The sequence below is a fragment of the Phocoena phocoena genome, chromosome 4 (genome assembly GCF_963924675.1).
Source record: "Phocoena phocoena chromosome 4, mPhoPho1.1, whole genome shotgun sequence".
Classification (NCBI taxonomy): Eukaryota; Metazoa; Chordata; class Mammalia; order Artiodactyla; family Phocoenidae; genus Phocoena; species Phocoena phocoena.
The window spans coordinates 16728609-16747544 of NC_089222.1; the positions used below are offsets into that span (position 1 = coordinate 16728609).

Genomic DNA, 18936 nt, shown 5'->3' on the forward strand with positions numbered 1-18936 from the left:
ACGCCAGTGGGTGTGCCTTGATCAAAACTGTGGCTGACCCACCTTTTCTGTACCCAGGAAAAAACCCTGAAGAGTGGGCAAAAACACTGCAGGAGGAAAATTTTGAGCTGCTGTGCACCGACGGAAGCAGGAAGCCTGTGAAGGAGGCTGAGGATTGCCACCTGGCCCGAGCCCCGAATCATGCTGTGGTCTCACGGGCAGATAAGGCAGCTTGTGTTCGCAAAATATTAATGATTCAGCAGGTATGGTGGCACAGACAGGGCCTCCAACCCTTTCTTCTTGGGTGCATGTGGATTATTTGGGGATTTCCCAGCTGAGTCCCAGCCCGGTACCCCAGCATTCTTTTCCTGGAAGTTAGAACTGGGAGGGCATGGATTGTGGAACTGGATCTCCCAGGCCTCGCTCTGCTCACTAGAGATCAGACCTCGTCTGATGCAAGGGTCCCAGGGTCCAAGTACCTGCCTTGCAGCTTGACCCTGACCTTGCTCTGTGGTACCCTCATTTTCCCCACTTCTGCCTTTTCTTAAATGAAGGTGACGGATCCTATTTCCCAGCCCTTCTAGATACAAGTCATGAAATGTGGACTGTGTTTCTCTTACTTAGGCAGACTAAGAACCATTCCAACAGGCAGAAGAACCCAGGAACTTGTCCTCTGGGGAAAACAACCAACCCAGGGCTGGCCTTGTGGGGAGAGAGACTGCCTGAGTATTTTAATCCTAAAGACCCCTCCACCCACAAACACCACCCTCCCCTCAGTGACAGCTTCCTGTCTGTTGATCCATTGGTTTTCTTCTTTTAAAAATTAAGATAGCATACCTTTGTGAGTCCTCTGAAGGTAAATGGTACTAATAATTAGTATTTAATGGACATTTCCTAAGTGCTAGATGGAATGCTAAATGTTCTGTAATCCTTATTTCACTTATAATCTTAGAAGGCCTGGAGGAGTTGAGCCTCTTATCAAGATAGGATCAAAGATGAACTTTTAAGTTCACATGAACTTAAAAGTCAAATATGAACTTTTAACAGCTACCTGTACTACTCCTCACTGGGTTGCTCATATTTAATATTTTCTTTGACAATAGTACTTAAAAGGGACATGCTTCTTCCCTCTCATTTCCTGGAAGCCGCCCCCAAGACCATGGCCAACGAAGTGAGGAAGAGAGATCAGAGAAGTCAGCAGTGGGCAGGAGGCAGGGACTTCCCCAAGGAGATGGGACCAGGACAGACCCTACAGAGGACTTTGAGGCCTCATGGAAGCACAGATTTGTGGTCCATAATTGTATGAATGCCAGGTGATGGATGTGGAAAGATCCCGAGGCATCCTCTGCGGCTTCCCTTTCTTCCCAGGGCTGGTTCCCAGCTTCCAGTCCCCTCCATCCCATCCATGCGTTCCCAGCAGCTCTTTGCCACAGGTCCTCATGCACTTTCTGTCCATTTGACAGGATAAATTTGGAAACGATGGAACTAACTGCCCGAGCAGTTTTTGTTTGTTCCACTCAGAAAACAAGGACCTTCTGTTTAGGAGTGACACTAAATGTTTGGCTGAACTTCCGAACGCAACAACGTATGAAACCTACTTAGGAGCTAATTATGTCACAGCTCTGGCTAACCTGAGACAATGCTCAACCTCAAGTGAGTACGAGGAACAGCATTGGGGAATCTGCAAAACGAACATGTGCGGGGTTCTGGGTGCTGGATACCAAAGGAGGAGCGGGCTGCAGTCCCCAGGAGATGACCAACAGACAGGATGAAATGCTGAGGGAACAATGCAATCCCAGCATGAATGAAAGGCTGACTTGCATGGGCTGATCGTAAGGGGGCCCGGGCTGAAGGCACTGAGGTAGTGACTGCCAGGACATACAGAATTCCATGCTATTACTAAGAAATGGAAGAGAGTTATGTGCCCATGCCAATTACTCTGCTCTAAACACCTTTTCACACAGTGCTGCCTTGTTCAAGATGGTAGCCTCTAGCTACATGTGGGTATTTAAATTTGTATTAGTATTAAACAAAATTTTAAACTTAGTTCCTCAGTCACACTAGCCATAATTCAAGTGCTCAATAGATACGTGTGTCTCCACATAGATGAGCAAAGAGAACATTTCCAGCATTGCAGAGAGTTCTTTTACATGGTGCTGCTCCTGAAAGCTTGAACAATGATAAGTTCCAGTAACTCTAAAGTTGCCATACACACCACAGGCATATCTCGGAGATACTGCAGATTCAGTTTCAGACTATTGCAATAAAGGAATATCGCAATAAAGCAAGACATATGAAGTTTCTGGTTTTCCAGTGCACATAAAAGTTATGTTATACTACAGTATAAAGTGTGCAATAGCATTATGTCTAAAAAGTGTCTAACAATGTACGTACCTTAATTAAAAAATACTTTATTGCTAAAAAATGCTAACCATCATCTGTGCCTTCAGCAAGTCATAATCTCTTTGCTGGTGGAGGGTCTTACCTCAATGGTGCTGGCTGCTGACTGATCAGGGTTGCTGAAGGCTGAGGTGACTCTGGCAATTTCTTAAAATAAGACGACAATTAAGTTTGCCCCATCAATTGACTCTTCTTTTATGAACGATTTCTCTGTAGCATGCAATGATGTTTGATAGCATTTTACCCGCAGCAGAACTTCTTTCAAAATTGGAGTTCCATCCTCTCAAGCCCTGCCGTTAATCAACTAAGTTTATATAATATTCTAAATCCTTTGTTGTCATTTCAACAACCTTCACAGCATCTTCACCATGAGTAGATTTCATCCCAAGAAACCACTCTCTTTGCTCATCCATGAGAAGCAACTCCTTATTCATTAAAGTTTTATCATGAGATTGCAGCAAGTCAGTCACATCTTCAGGCTCCTCTTCTAATTCTAGGTCTCTTGCTATTTCCACCACATCTGCAGTTACTTCCTCCACTGAAGTCTTGAACCCCTTATAGTCACCTATGAGGATTGGAATCAACTTCTCTCAAATTCCTGTTCATGATGATATTTTGACCTTTCTCCATGAATCACAAATATTCTTAATGGCATCTAGAATGAAGAATCCTTTCCAGAAGGTTTTCATTTGACTTTGCCCAGACCCATCAGAGGAATCACTATCTACGGCAGCTATAGGCTTATGGAATGTATTTCTTTCATAATGAGACTTGAGAGTCAGAATGACTCCTTGATCCATGGGCTGCAGAATGGATGTTGTGTTAGCAGGCATGAAAACAACATTACTCTTGTACATCTCCATCAGAGCTCTTGGGTTACCATGTACATTGTTAGTGAGCACTCATATTTCGAAAGGAATCTTTTTTTCTGAGCAGTAGGTCTCAATAGTGGGCTTAATATATTCAGTAAAGCATATTGTAAACAGATGTACTGTCATCCAGGCTTTGTTGTTCCCTTTATAGAGCATATGCAGAGGAGAGTAAGCATAATTCTTAAGGGCCCTAGGATTTTTGAAATGGTAAATGAGCATTGGCTTCAATTTCAAGTCACCAGCTGCATTAGCCCCTAACAAGAGAGTCAGCCTGTCCTTTGAAGCTCTGAAGCCAGGCATTGACTTCTCCTCTCTAGCTATGAAAGTCCTAGATGGCATCTTCTTCCAATAGAAGGCTGTTTTGTCTACATGGAAAATCTGTTGTTTAGTGTAGCCACCTTCATTAACTATCTTAGGTAGGTCTTCTGTGTAACTTGCTGTAGCTTCTACATCAGCACTTGCTGCTTCACTTTGCACTTTTATGTTCTGGAGATGGCTTCTTTCCTTAAACCTCATGAACCAACCTCTGCTGGCTTCAGGCATTTCTCCTGCAGCTTCCTCACCGCTCTCAGCCTTCACAGAACTGAAGAGAGTTAGGGCCTTTCTCTGGATTAGGCTTTAGCTTAAGGGAATGTTGTGGCTGGTTTGATCCTTTATCTAGGCCACTAAAACTTTCTCCATATCAGGAATAAGGCTGTTTCTTATCATTTCTGTGTCCACTGGAGCAGCACTTTTAACTTCCTTCAAGAACGTTTCCTTTGTGTCCACAACTTGGCTAACTGTTTGGCACAAGACGCCCAGCTTGTCTTTGGACACAGGCCTTCCTCACTAAGCTTAATCACATCTAGCTTTTGATTTAAAGTGAGAGATGTGCAACTCTTCCTTTCACTTGAACATTTAGAGGCCAGTGTAGGCTTATTAACTGGCCTAATTTCAATATTGTTGTGCTGGTGGAGCAGTCAGAACACACACAACATTTATCGATTAAGTTTGCCATGTTAATGGGCACGGCTTGTGGTGCCCCAAAACAATTAATAATAGTAACACCAAGGATTACTGACCACAGATCACCATAACAAATATATAATAATAATGAAAAAGTCTGAAATATTTCAAGAATTACCAAAATGTGACACAGAGACATGAAGTTAGCAAATGTTATTGGGAAAATGGCGCCAGTAGACTTGCTTGATGCAGGGTTACCACAAACCTTCAATTTGTGAAAAACACAACATCTGTGAAGTGCAATAAAGCGAAGCACAATAAGATGAGGTATGCCTGTACTCATCTAGAACACCAGTTTTCTAAGAACTAGAATACAGTAAAACACACCTTTGTACTATAGCTATGTTGGACATCATTTAATGACTTGGAATCATTTGGAAGATGTGGGAGAATACCATGTAGCTATAGGGAGGTTATTCTTCAACTGCAGAGTGCAGGTCCCTAAGCCACAGTTCTTAAGATACTGATTCCCAGGTCCTGGGGACACTGATTCAGCAAGTCTGTGCCAGGTTCAGGGTTTCTGCATTTAAACAGCTGCCCACATAATTCTGGTATAAGGAAGGATCCATGGCCACTGTTCTGAGTACCCAGGTTGTATTTACCTATATAGTCTGTGAGGGGGTGGAGACTCTGGCCCTGCTGTACTCTGCTCCATCCCCAGCTCCCAGGACGGAAACTGGCACGTGCTGGGTGCTTAGTGCATCTCGTTATGTTAGTTCCTCACTTGGATCAGAGAGGACAGTCCTCCCAGGCTCGTTCCAGCCACATGGACTCAGGCGTATGAGCCCTGCCCGTAAGACACAAGATGGGGGATGATGTAGGGCAGGGAAATCCTGTTACCATTCTTGGTGTGAGACACTGCCCGCTGCAGGCACAAGAGCTGTGCAGGCAGGAGGAGGAGGCCACTAGGAGAACGGCCAGGTCCACCCATCAGAAGAGCAGGGCAACGGGTCTGAGCACTTTTGTATCAGGCTTAACTGTTGATTCACTTAACAGAAAACAAATATAGGTAGATATTAACTGCCCTACCCCTCTGCTCTGTCCCCACAGAACTCCTGGAAGCCTGCAGTTTCCACAGAGGTTAAAATCCAAGAGTGGGGCCACCACCTGATGGAGATGGGAGCTCACCGGACCCATAAGCTTCCCCTGGTTTTGCTGGTCTGAGTGGTTTGGTTGCCTTCAGTTTGGTGGTGGCACCTCTGCGGGACAAAATAAAAATAAAAGTTATTATTGGTTTTATCTTTTAAAAACTTCATTTTTTCCCTAAATGTTTGGTCTGGAAGGACTAAATACATGTGCAACTAGCCCTTCCTTCAGAGCTCAAGATTCATTTGCTCTTTCCCATAGCCATACCTCCTGGGTACAGTCCAAGTAGGAATTCTTTCTAAAAGGGGTCTTCATGGTCATTATAATATAATCAAGTATATAAGGCTGTGTGGGGTGTGTGTGTGTGTGTGTGTGTATGTGTGTGTGTGTGTGCGCGCTGCTGGGGAAGGAAGGAGGATGCAGAGTAAGTATTGAGATGGAGCGTTCAAGGCAGTACAGAAAAAGAATATAGACGATTTACACATTTAAAATATTTTTCATAAATTTCATCAGGTATACGTGAAGTCCTGACTCTTACTGCTTGGAAAAGTGAATCACTGGAAACTCTTCTTGCTAAAAATCATAGCTTGACCCCGCCTCCCATGGCAGTCACTGCCCTGTCTCCTCCCATTCTTAGTGGAGCTCCTGAAAGGTGGAGCCTTATTCTTCCCACCCCTCACTGGTTATTAATGGCTGAACACAGAGAAATCAGTCTTCTGCTCCACTCACATCCCTGCAGCTACTCGGGTCAAGGTTACCACCCACCTGCCAGCTGTGAAAACCAACTTGTTCTTTCATCCTTGAGTCTGTTTACTAACTTGATATGGCTGACCACTCACCCTTCCTTGGAACCCTCTCCCAGTTTCTCTGACACAGCAGCTCTTCGCTTTGGTTCCTACCTCTCTGTCCTCTTGTGGTCTTACTGTGGGCTCATCCTACCAGCTCTGAAAAGTAGGGTAATCTTCCCGGGGTTCTTCTCTTGATCCAGTGCTTTTCCAGGCCCTCCGTAAGCAATGAGAATGACTCCTGGGCATCTACATCTATTGTGCTCACCCCTGCTTCCAGCATCCCACACTCACACCTCCTCCTGCCTGTGCATCTATACGGTAGAGTTCGCACAGCAATCGGAAGCCCAACAGAAAGAAAAGTGAGGTGATCATCTTACCCCTTCCCTCTCCTGCTTCCCTAATCCAACTATTGTTCCCATATATTTCATACTGGGTAAAGACATGGTCTGCTACCCACTTACAGGAGCCATAAACCGAGGAGTCAAATTTCAATTCACTCTTTCCCCTCATTCCACATCCAATGTCAGCAAGTTCTGCTGATTTTGCCTTCTAAACAACTCTTCAGTTTGCCCCTTTGTTTCCTAACTCCTCTACACTCTGGGGAACAGCTGCAGGTAGGGGGTTCTGAACACAACAGTCCACATCTCTCAACTTTCGAGTAACCAAGGAAACAGACCCTGGGTCCACTTTGCAGACCAGACCTGATGTTCACCTTTTTACATACAGCCCTGCTTTGCTTTGAGTCTAGCAACACTCTGCTTTATGTAATATCCACCTAAACTCCACCCTCACCTCAAATCCTATAATAATTCTTTCTTTTCCTTTGTTTGGTGAGATGTCCCACCATTCCTCTGGCGTGTGGTCTGTCTTATTGCAATGAGCCAACAAATCTAATTTTATCAACAATGCGCTGAGTACCTACCATGATCCAGGCACTGTTCTAGGGACTGTGAACACAGCAAGGCATATTATAGTCTCTGAAAATAATTTCTGTCTATTTTTTATTTATTCCTCCCTCTAGACTGCCTTCTTGTCAGTGTATCTGTACAATGTCTGAAATCATGTTCACCAGATACTATTGGTATAAAAACTAAGGTGATTTGTGTCTTTCTTCTTTGATCTTTCATTATTATATTGAGTTTTTAATATAATAAATGTCTCATTTTAATTCTTTTTAAAAAAATCCTCCATTTTTTCAAAGGAACAGAGTTAAAGAGATAAGCCAGAGTAGGGGAATCACATGACTGGTGTCCTTGAGTCTGAGCTAGGTTCCATTGTGATTTGGAGCTGCTGGGAACAGGAGAGAAAAATGTGTCTGGTGAATGAGACATTTTAATTAATGGAAGAGAAGAAAAAATTGTCTATGTTGGTTTTATTGTAACTCTCCATCTGCTGTTAGAATCAGGGAGCAGAGCACTTTCAGCCAGCAGCAGTCAGTGTCTGCACGTCCTTCCTTGACATCCATCCCCACAGAGCCCCTGGGAGCCTGCAGAGTCCCTGAGGCAGAGAGACGTGAGAGGACAGGAAGCCTCTGACGCCATTCTCTCCTGCTCTCATTACTGAGAATGGCAGCACCACCTTCTAACACGAGGGTGGAAGGTGTGCACATCTCTTCTGCCTTCATAATACGCAGGAAACAAATTGAAAAACAGCATGACCATGTCTTATCAAAGCCCTGCTTCCTCATCCCCAAATTTCTCCACCAACACGGCACTTGTTCACTCACGTAGCTCTGACTAAAAATCCCTATACACTGAGGACATTTCTGGTAGATGTTCTCCATGCCTGGCCCTTCCTCCTTCCCTGCATTTTTAGTCCCTAACAGAAGTTATTATAAAGGAACTGTGTGTGTGTGTGTGTGTGTGTGTGTGTGTGTGTGTGTGTGCGTGTTGGGTGGTGGATACAGAGCAGGGATCAAGACCATAAGAAAAAGAAATAGAATGTGGTAAGATTACTGTCAGTTCTGACAGTTTTAATTCATAATGCTAATTTAAAATATAGAAGTTGGTTTACTAACTTTAACCTCCCATCCTAAACATCCTTCCTTAATCTGGAGTCCCTGTTGCCTACCTTTATCAATGAAATGCCTGGAAAATGAATTATACTGTGTTAGAGCATATAGTCAAGCATAAAGGAGCCCGACTGCCTGGAATTGGTGGGTAGGTTACTCAATCCCTGTCCCAGTTTTCCCTCTGTAAAATTGGGATAATGGGTCATTGTGAGGATTAAACAAATTAATAAATTTAAAGTATTTAGAACAATGCCTGGCTCTAGCAACCACTCATTAATGTGAGCAATTATCCTCATTACCTTGTCTCCCCCCACCCCTCCCCTCTGTTCCCCCTGAGCTCACTTTTCACTCAAGCCTTCAACCTCTGCTGCAGAGATGCTGCTGGCCAATTCCAGGACACGTTTTACTCCTGTGTCGCTGACCCTCCCTTCTCAGGCTTCTTTGTGGGGTTCCCTCTCCTCCTCATTCCTCATGCTCTCCACAATTTAATGACTGCTTGTTTACATATGACTTCCAAATGAAAATCTAGCACCTATTGCTGACTTCACATTTGTTTACTGTATCACCTGCTTGATATACGATTTCAGACTTCCCAGAGGCACCGGGAACTCCATATACACAAAAGAGAGGCAGTTTTCATCCTGGCTATGTCCCCAGCTCCAAAGACCCTTCAACTGAGTTCTCTGATTCGCGTTAAGCACTTTGATCTTCCCAGCAACACACACCAAGTGCTTCAGACGCAGTCTTGATAGCTCTCCTTCTCCTTAACTCAGCTTATCCAATTAATCACTAAATCCTATATATTTTCCTTCTAAATATCTCTCATGTCTGTGCCCTCCTTTCCACTTTCCACATTTCCCTGGTTCAGACCCTGTGCATCATTTGCCAAAACACTGCAACAGCCCCAGCTGGTCTCCCTGCCTCCAGTCTTTTCTCTCTCAAACCATAGTTCTCCATTGATCTGCCAGTCATCTATTTCACTCCCAACTGAAACTTCTTATTGCACTCTAGATAAAGTCTAGGTTCCTCAGCATAGCACACGGTCCCTTCATGTCTGGTTTTTGCCAACATTTCCTGCTTCATCTCCTGCCACTTCTGCTGAAATGACAGCTGCTTAGCGACAGAGACTGCAAACTGGCAGCCCCTAGGCCGGCTACTTCTGACCCTATGAGGTGTTTTATTTGGGCTACAAGTTTTCATTACTTGCTGAAATTTAAAAAGTGGAAAATTTCTCTTAAAAACCTTTCTTTCTGGCTTCTCTTGAAAAACTGAAGAACTGGCCACCTTGCTCCCACATACCTGCCTGGCAGAGTGGTGGCTGCCCCCTTAGGGCAGAAGTGACAGTTTTCAACAGGCTCTGCCCGTCCCATTGACTTTCCTGGCTGCTTCCCTTAACGTAGGTATCTCAGTTGCAGCCCTGGATTTACAGTGTAGGGACACTGAATTGCTCTTTTCTTCTGCACAGAGCACCCTTTCTCCTGTTTCACCTGCAGAGGATAACTCATCCTTCATGGCCCAGTTCCTGTCGTTTTCCTCCGGGAGCTTTTCTCTGAACCCATGTGGATTAGGCGCCCCTTTCTGCATTCCCATACCGCACCTTACATCTTCAGTCACACCTCCTGCCACGTGATTTTCCGATGAAATATTTGTGTAATGCTTGAGTTCCTCACAAGACACCTCACCTCACGAAGGGAGCGACTAGAAATCTTCAGCAGAGATTGCTCGAGCCATTCATTTTATTCATCCATCATTTTGTCAACAACCATGAAGAGAGCGGCGACATCTGACTCATATCTTAAAGGATGAGCGTGTAACTCATACTTGCGTCTGGCAGCTCAATCTTTTCGGCGGGAGCACTGTGTCCAAGAGAACTACAACTACCATCAGGACCTTCGGGATCCCGGCCTCCGAAGGAGGAAATATAACTTAGGAACTACCACTCCCGTGATGCTCCGCTTCGGACGCCTGCGCAGAGCCGAGGGCCACGTTGGTTTTGCGGTGCCGGTTAGCAAGATCTCAGCCATGGCTTCCGCGGACTCCCGGCGGATGGGGAACGGCGGCAGTGTCGGAGGCGCCTTCCAGCTCTACCTGGACTCCTTGCGGCAGGAACTGTGGCAGAGGGACCCGACGCTGCTGTCAGTCGTGGTGGCGCTCGTCGCGGTGCTGCTGACGCTGGGTAAAGAGGCGGCCGGTAGATATGGCGGGTGGCAGGGCTGGCGGGGATCCGAGCTTGGACTGGGCTTGTGCAGACCGCGGACGCGGAACGGACATGGCATCGGGGGGGCGTCTAGAGACGGGGAATCACCCCTTATACCAACCTGTCCTCCTGCCTGAAGCAGCAGGAGCAGCGCAGCGTTACTAGCCCCTGTTCTGCGTGAGCGCGCGGTTCTCTCCCTTTCATTGCTCTTGCTACGAAGACTCCAGTGGTCGTCGCTCCAAGTTTGAGCATCCTATGTTTGCGAACTGGGCGCTGGGGATACAAAGCTAATGAGCAAGATTGCGCTTGAAGAGTACGCCGTCGGTGTAGGGGCTGCAGATGCAGAAAAATTGACAGTTGTTAGTGGCAGGCACTCAGCGGAGTCCCTAAAACAATAATGATTATAATGGTGGTAATAACAATGGAGGTAAGTTCCAGGTGAATGAAGTGTTCTGTGGTAGACTTAATTTCCCACAGCCCAACCATACATGCATATTGTTGATAATCAAGGCATAATTTTGGTTGTTTTTCTCTATTCCACAGTGTTCTGGAAGTTCATCCGGAGCCGAAGGAGCAGTCAAAGAGCTGTTCTTCTTGTTGGCCTTTGTGACTGCGGGAAAACATTGCTTTTTGTCAGAGTAAATGCTTTGATTTACACCTCTCTTAAACTTGATAGGAAATTTTAGGGCACCCCATTATTCCTGTGAGGTGTACTTTGGAAAAGAAGCTGTGCTGACAAATTGGGGAGTTAATTCTTGAATCAGTTGGAAGGATGAAAAGACTCTTGAAAAGCTCTTAAACTGGAATTTGACCATTTCTATTCACTTGTACTTGCCGGATACTGACATTTAACCCTTATCCCATTTAAGGGTTTTATATACTACTTTCATGTCATGGCTAAGGATGCCAGACCAGCTGAAGAGATAGAGGGCAGTAATCTGTATACAGTGTATAATTCTTCTGAGACTTTGTCAAAGAAACTTTTTTAAAGGGTGATTCTTCTGCCTAATGGCTACTTAGGCTTCTTTTCACTAATATTTATTTTGAGTCCATGTAGTATTTTTATTTATTTATTTATTTATTTATTGCGGTACGCGGGCCTCTCACTGTTGTGGCCTCTCCAGTTGCGGAGCACAGGCTCCGGACACGCAGGCTCAGCGGCCGTGGCTCACGGGCCCAGCCGCTCCGCAGCATGTGGGATCTTCCTGGACCGGGGCACGAACTCGTGTCCCTTGCATCGGCAGGTGGACTCTCAACCACTGCACCACAGGGAAGTCCTATGTAGTATTTTTAAATGTTTGGTTTTTGCTACAGAGAGTAGCAGAGGTTTTCTTCTGATTACTCTTCTTTTTGAGAGTATAAATTATTTCCCTTCCACTTTGATGATTGTAAATGTTGATGGAAGGTCAATAAATTTGGCCACTAACTATTTGAAACTATTATTTGAAAATAATAGTTTAAAAATAATAGTTATCCCCCTCCTCTCGTTAAGGAGAGGGGAATGAAGTTTGCAATTAATAAGATTTTTGTACAAGCAAAGGAAGAAAGAAAAAAAAAACTAATATGGTCCTTTTCAGCTATTGCAAGTAACATTCGTTTATTTGACCTTACACCTAGGACAGTTAGAGCAAAGTTACTTTCTTTAGGTTTGCTATTTATATGTTTACTCTGATCTCCCCCATGTTGTGTTTTGTTTTGTTTTGTTTTACAGTTGTTAACAGGCCTTTACAGAGACACTCAGACTTCCATCACTGACAGCTCTGCTGCCTACAGAGTCAACAATAACAGGGTAGGAGGTTCCTAGAATGTGGGGAGTCTGACAGTTTTACTTTACTTTGGTGTGTCAGGAAAAGACATTTCTAGGATAAATTAGTCTGAGGGCATAGGTACGTTCATAGCTTATTTTTATGGATAAATATTGTGCATGTGACAAATTCTTCTTTTGACCATCCAAGCAGTGGACTTAATCATGCCCTCCCCTGCTTTGCTGTACCTTATGCACACTGATTATTTATTAATTTTTGTTTCTGTGTCTTAATTCCAACTTTACCATGAGTTCTTAAGAGTGAGCATTAAGCCTTTTTCTTTAGTACATGTATATGGGACAAAAATTCAAAAGGTTAGAAAGGATATTCGGTGAAAAGTAATTTTGCCTTTCCTATCCCTTCTTACGAGTCTTCTCTTTGGAGGTAGTAACTTACCATTTTCCTGTATAGCCTTCCAGATGGTCTATGCTATACAAACATATCTGTATATCTTTACTTTTTTCTTTTTTAACACTGTGTTCTACCCCCTCCCGTTTGTTTTTGTTTTTAATTTAACAATATAACTGATACAGCTTGGATTTGTTTTCATTTTTTCTTCCTCATTTGCATACATAGTACTACCAGGTTGATTTGTGACCTGCATAGTATTCCATTATGTGGTTATACCATACGATTTTTTTTTTCCTTTCTTAAAGCCTTTACTTTTGAGACATGACAGAAAAATCTTACAGGTACACATGGAAAAGTAGTACATGATCACAGTTGAATGTGAAGACAGTATAATCAGAAAGCTTTTACTCCTGTCAACTAATGTTGAGTTTTTATTTAATAAGAGCCCTATTAACAGACATTTAGTTTTTTGGTTGTTACAATCTTGCTTTTACAAACAGTGTTGCAGTGGATATCTTATGGAGTATACATGAGTATATTTAAAAAACACCAATAAGGAATCGTGAGAAGGACTTTTTATGTACCTGTATGGCCCCAGAATGTAGATAGTGACTGCCAAGCCAATTATAATGCTTAATAGGTATTTAGTGAGTGAGTGGAAGGAAGGTGGGTGGATGACTGATTGGAGGCATTAGATGTATAGATGGATGAATTAGAATGGTGATTTTAGAGACTTTTTCTCCCTCTCCTTGGGTCCTCCCCACCCCCGCCCTGCCCTTTTCTGGTACCTCCAGTATTAAACATTGTAAGCAAAGATAAAGAGACATCCTTTTAAATGTCTTAGAGGTATTTTTTTTCTTTTTTCAATAATGGCACTGTTTCTGACTCAGACCTTTTTAAATTCCCAAGGATTCAGATTTTGAAATTTCAGATTTGGGAGATCTTTAATTCTTGGGGCACTTGTACTAGATATTTTAAGTGTGGTATTCCAGGGTATGCTTTAGACCTGTACTTTCCAACAGAGTAGCCACTGATCGTGTGTGACTGTTGAGCACCTGAAATGTGACCAGTCCAAATTGAGGGCTGCTATAAGTATAAAATATACATCAGATCTTGAAGACTTGGGATGAAAAAAAGAATAAAATATCAATTTCTTGAATTTTTTTTATATGTTATAAAGCTAATTTAGATATACTGGCTTATGTAATACATATTTTTAAAATTTTACCTGTTTCTTTTTACTTTTTTAATATAGCTATCAGAAAACTTAACGTTACAAATGAGACTTGCATGTTTCTATTGAATATGTAAAACATCCCGCCCTTTTTTACTTCTTTTCCCACCCTCTTTATGTTTTAGATTTAGTCTCTCAAAATAGTAATGTATTTAGTACTGTACCTTGTGGATTGTTTATAGTATGTGTTGTGGTGCTGATTATGAAATGTGATGGGGGTCCCAACCTGAGGTCCCTACACTACCAGTATAAAAATAGAAAAAAGGCTAATATACCTCGTGTATTACCTATAAAAGATCAAACAGACTAAGTGACAGGTCACAGTGTATCCAGCTGTAATTATGTCAAATCTGTGCATAATGCTGACTGCCTCCTGCTGAATAGTGGTTGAGGCTGGCTGTGGAGAAGGCAGAACATATGAGAAATGATCCGTGGGTCTGATAAATGTACCGGGGCTATACCCGAGAGTCTTAGGATTGAGCATTGCCACATCTGCATTGAACCTGAGCTCAAGAATGAAGGCCTGGCATGAATAGCATGTAAGTGGGCACTTAATCAGTCTGCTCCGTAGTGGTACAACCCCGCCGTGTTCAGTGATTGTCACCTGGATCAAGAATTGACAAAAAATATTGACAGAGTTGGAACAAATAAATGGTGTGTCTAGTGGACATATATTTTAAAATTAGATTGCAGTAGAAATATAAAAGAACGTTTTGTTTTTATAAAGGTTGGGGATCCCTGCAGTGGTAGCATGTTATATGATAAAACGTAGGTTCTTACATTATTTAGTTTGTGAATATTTATTACTGTTTTTTCACATGTTTTTGCTTTTACTCATACTGGTATTTTTCCCAGCCTCAGGTGGACTTTCCTGACTTCCCCATACAGGGTCAGGTTTCTCACGTACCCTCAGAACATTGATCAAAGTTGTAATTTTACATTTACATGCAATTTTACATTGTGTTGACCTTTCTGATTATATTATAAACTCTGTTAGGGCAGGACCATGTTTTTGTCCATTGTTAAATCTCCAGAGCCTTCACTCCATGATTTATAAATAGAGGATGCTCTGTGGACATTTGTTTGATTCATTAATCAGTTACAGTGACCGTTTTTGATTCATTAATTGGGTACCATTCTGATACCTGTGATCTGATATGAAAGATTTATGTTGTAAATGTGAATCCGGACTGAAACATTAATAATATTGCTGGCATCCTTAGGGCACTAGCCTGACCTTGATTGACCTCCCTGGCCATGAGAGCTTGAGACTTCAGTTCTTAGAGCGGTTTAAGTCTTCAGCCAGGTAAGTAGGAAGTGGGAAGGGCTTGTCTGAAATCTGTATATCAAGGCCAGCTATGTTATTTGCTCTCATGGTATTCTGGAGGCATCCTGGTGTCCTGGAGTGGAAAGAGCATGGACCCTGGGGTCAGCATTTCTGGGTTGCAAGTCCACCTTCACTTGGATTATGTGAGATAATATTTGAAAATATTTCTCAGAGTGTTTAGAAAGTGTTTACCCTTATTAGGATGTCAGTAAATTTTTCATCTACTCTGAGGACAAATTTAGTAATGTGTAGAACTATTAAAATCTGAAAAAAGAATTTTACAGCTAGGTGGCACCTGAGAAGATATTAAAATCCAACATTATGTATTTCCATCCTTAAATTATCTAAAATTGCCGCCTGAAAAGTACAGAAGAATATTTTCATATTTCGTTTAGTATTGTCCTAATATTACTGACTCTTATTTCCTAAATTTCTTGTGCTTCAGCTTAAGATGCTTTACCTTGTGTAGTCTCTAACACTGGTAGGAGCTTGAGGAAAATCAAAATACCACATTTCATTTATTTTAAGACATTTTAACACCTATGAAATTGGAATGCCACTTATAGTTAATGGTATCATAGTTTAATTGGCAGTATTTTCTTTCTTAGTTGAACCTGAAATAATATGTGTTTTAATTGGTGGAATCTGGGTTGATGGAATGAGGTAGTTGTTTCTTTCCTCATTTTTGAAGGTATCTTGTTTTGTATTTTGTTGTTGCTTCTTGGCCCACAAGGTGGTGGTGATGAGCAATCTGTCATAGTTGAGACTGTTACTTGATTTAAAAAAAAAAAAAAAGATGGACTTCCCTGGTGGTGCAGTGGTTGAGAGCCCGCCTGCCAATGCAGGGGACACAGGTTTGTGCCCCGGTCCGGGAAGATCCCACGTACTGTGGAGCGGCTAGGCCCGTGAGCCATGGCCACTGAGCCTTTGCGTCCGGAGCCTGTGCTCCGCAATGGGAGAGGCCACAACAGAGAGAGGCCCGCGTACTGCAAAAAAAAAAAAAAGACTATTTTTAGAGAGTTTTAGGTTCACAGCAAAATTGAATAGAAGGTACAGAGATTTCCCATATAACCCTACCCCTGCACATGTCTAACCTCCCCTATTATCAGCATCCTTCACCCCAGTGGTTCATTTGTTGCAACTGATGTACCTAAATCGACACATAATAATCTCTCAGTCTGTATGTTACATTATGATTCACTCTTGGTGTTGTACATTCTAGGAATCTGAAGAAATGTACAATGATATGTAGTCACCATTATAGTATCTTAGAGAGTAGTTTCACTGCCCTAAAAATTCTCTGTGCTGCCAGTTCATCTTTCTCTCCCCTAACCCCTCACAATCACTCATCTTTTTATTGTCTCCATAGTTTTGTCTTTTTCACAATTTCATATAGTTGGAAACATACAGTATGTAGCCTTTTCATGTTGGCTTCTTTCACTTAGTAATATGCATTTAAGTTTCTTCCATGTGTTTTCATTGTTTGATAGCTTATTTCTTTGTAGTGCTGAATAATACGCTATTGTCTAGATGTACCACAGTTTATTTATCCATTTACCTGTTGAAGGACATCTCAGTTGCCTCCAAATTTTGGCAGTTCTGATTTAAGCTGGTATTTGTGTACACATAAGTTTTGGGGTAAATATCAAGGAGCACAATAGCAGAATCATATAGTAAGAGTATGTTTAGTTTTGTGAGAAATTGCCAAACTCTCTTCCAAAGTGGCTGTACCATTTTGCATTCCCACCAGCGATGAAAGAGTTCCAGTCACTCTGCATCCTGACCAGCATTTAGTGTTGTCAGTGTTCTGGATTTTGCCATTCTAATGGGTATGTAGTGGTATCTAGTTGTTGTTTTAATTTGCATTTCCCTGATGACATATGATGTGGAGCATCTTTTTATATTTGCTATTTATAAGTTATTTAAATCTTGTTTGGTGAGGTGTCTATAAAGATCTTTGACCCATTTTTTAATTAAGTTGTTTGTTTTCTTACTGTTGAGTTTCAAGAGTTCTTATATATATTTTGGGTAACGGTCCTTATCAGATATATCTTTTGCAGATATTTTCTCCCAGTCTGTGGCTTGTTTTCTCATTCTCTTGATGTTGATTTTTGTAGAGCAGAAATTTTTATCTTTACTGAAGTCCAGTTTACCATGGATTGTATTGTATATAAAAAGTCATTGTCAAACCCAAGATCATCTAGGTTTTCTCCAGTGTTATCTCCTAGGAGTTTTGTAGTTTTGGTTTACGTTTAGATGTGTGATCCTTTTTTTTTTTTGCATCGGCAGGTGGACTCTCAACCACTGCGCCACCAGGGAAGCCCCTGTGTGATCCATTTTAAGTAAATTTTTGTGGAAGGTGTAAGTTCTGTATATCTAGATTCATTTTTTTGCATGTGGATGTCTAGCTGTTCCAGCACTATTTGTTGAAAAGACTATCTTTGCTTCATTTGTTGCCTTTGCTCCTCCATCAGAGATCACTTGACTGTATATATGAGGGTCTCTTTCCGGACTCTGTTCTATTGATCTATTCTCTCACCAATACCATGCTGTCTTTGTTACTATAGTTTCATAGTAAGTTGGTAACATCAGTTCTCCAACTTTATTCTTCTTCAGTATTGTGTTGACTATTCTGGGTCTTTTGCCTCTCTGTATAAACTTCAGAATCAGTTTGTCAGTATCCACAAATAAGTTGCCAAGATTTTTATTGGGATTGCATTGAGTCTATAAATCAAGTTGGGAAGAACTGACATCTTGACTCTATTTAGTCTTCCTATCCATGAACGTGGAATATCTCTCCATTTTTCTAGTTTTACTTCAATTTTGTTGATCAGAATTTCATAGTTTTCCTGATATAGATCTCATATGATTTGTACCTAAGTTTCATATTGTGGGATGCTAATGTAAATGGTATTGTGTTTTTAATATCAAATTCCATTTGTTCATTCCTGATATTTGGGTAAGCAATTCACTTGTGTATCAACCTTGTATCCTGCAACTCTGCTATAATTGCTTATTAGTTCCTGAGCTTTTTGGTTGATTTTTTCAGATCATCTACAGTCATTTCATGTGCGAATACAGACATTTTTATTTCTTCCTTCCTAATCTATATCTTTTATTTCCTGTTGTTGTCCTAATGCATTAGCTTGAAATTACAGTGCGATGTTGCAAAAGCAATGGTGAGATGGGACATCCTTGCTGTGTTCCTGGTCTTAGCAGGAAATCTTTGATTTTTTTCACCATTAAGTATGATGTTAACCATTTGATTTTTGTAGATATTCTTTATCAAGTTGAAGTTCCCCTCTATTCTTAGTTTACTAGGAGGTTTTATCATGAATGGTTGTTTGATTTTGTCAAATCTGTTGATACGATTGTGTGATTTTTCTTTTATAGTTTATATATCAATGAAATGATTATGTTAATTGATGATTGAACGTTGAACCAGCCTTTCATACCACTTGGTTGTTGTGATTTATAATGAGAAATGCATATTTGGTCTTCATCCCTGTTTCTGGCACAGAGCTCATAAAACCCTTAGAATTTCCTAAGTGATGAGAGTGATAAATGTGTTTTTTGTTACGTTTTTGCGGTGAGTTTTGGAAAGCACCTAAGGATGGGGGCTGGGTGCCAGAAGAACCAACCATATGATTAGAGAGTTGGAACTTTTCATTCCCATCCAGGGAAGGGAGAGGAAAGAGGCTGGAGGTTGAATCAATCACCAGCGGTCAATTGTTCAGTCAATCTCGCCTATATGATTATGCCTCCATAAAACCCCAAAAGGATGAGGTTCATAGGGCTTCTAGGTTGGAGAACCAGAATGCTTCCACATGCCACCCTGCAGGGCCCAAACTCCGTGGGGACAGAGGCTCCTTTGTTCAGGA

The 18936-nt window shown here is 41.9% G+C and overlaps 2 protein-coding genes across 2 annotated transcripts in view; both read left to right on the forward strand.

Moving 5' to 3' along the window:
* The window catches only part of LOC136122826 (serotransferrin-like), a 31043-nt gene extending 25702 nt beyond the window's left edge, over positions 1 to 5341 (forward strand). The window contains exons 15-17 of the mRNA XM_065876923.1: positions 58 to 242; positions 1443 to 1632; positions 5307 to 5341. Of these exons, the coding sequence (XP_065732995.1) occupies positions 58 to 242; positions 1443 to 1632; positions 5307 to 5341 (410 nt within the window). The remainder of the gene's footprint in view (positions 1 to 57; positions 243 to 1442; positions 1633 to 5306) is intronic.
* Positions 5342 to 10138: 4797 nt separating this feature from the next.
* Positions 10139 to 18936, forward strand: part of SRPRB (SRP receptor subunit beta) — a 45861-nt gene continuing 37063 nt past the window's right edge. The window contains exons 1-4 of the mRNA XM_065876924.1: positions 10139 to 10317; positions 10882 to 10976; positions 12050 to 12127; positions 14952 to 15034. Of these exons, the coding sequence (XP_065732996.1) occupies positions 10164 to 10317; positions 10882 to 10976; positions 12050 to 12127; positions 14952 to 15034 (410 nt within the window). The 5' untranslated portion in view covers positions 10139 to 10163. The remainder of the gene's footprint in view (positions 10318 to 10881; positions 10977 to 12049; positions 12128 to 14951; positions 15035 to 18936) is intronic.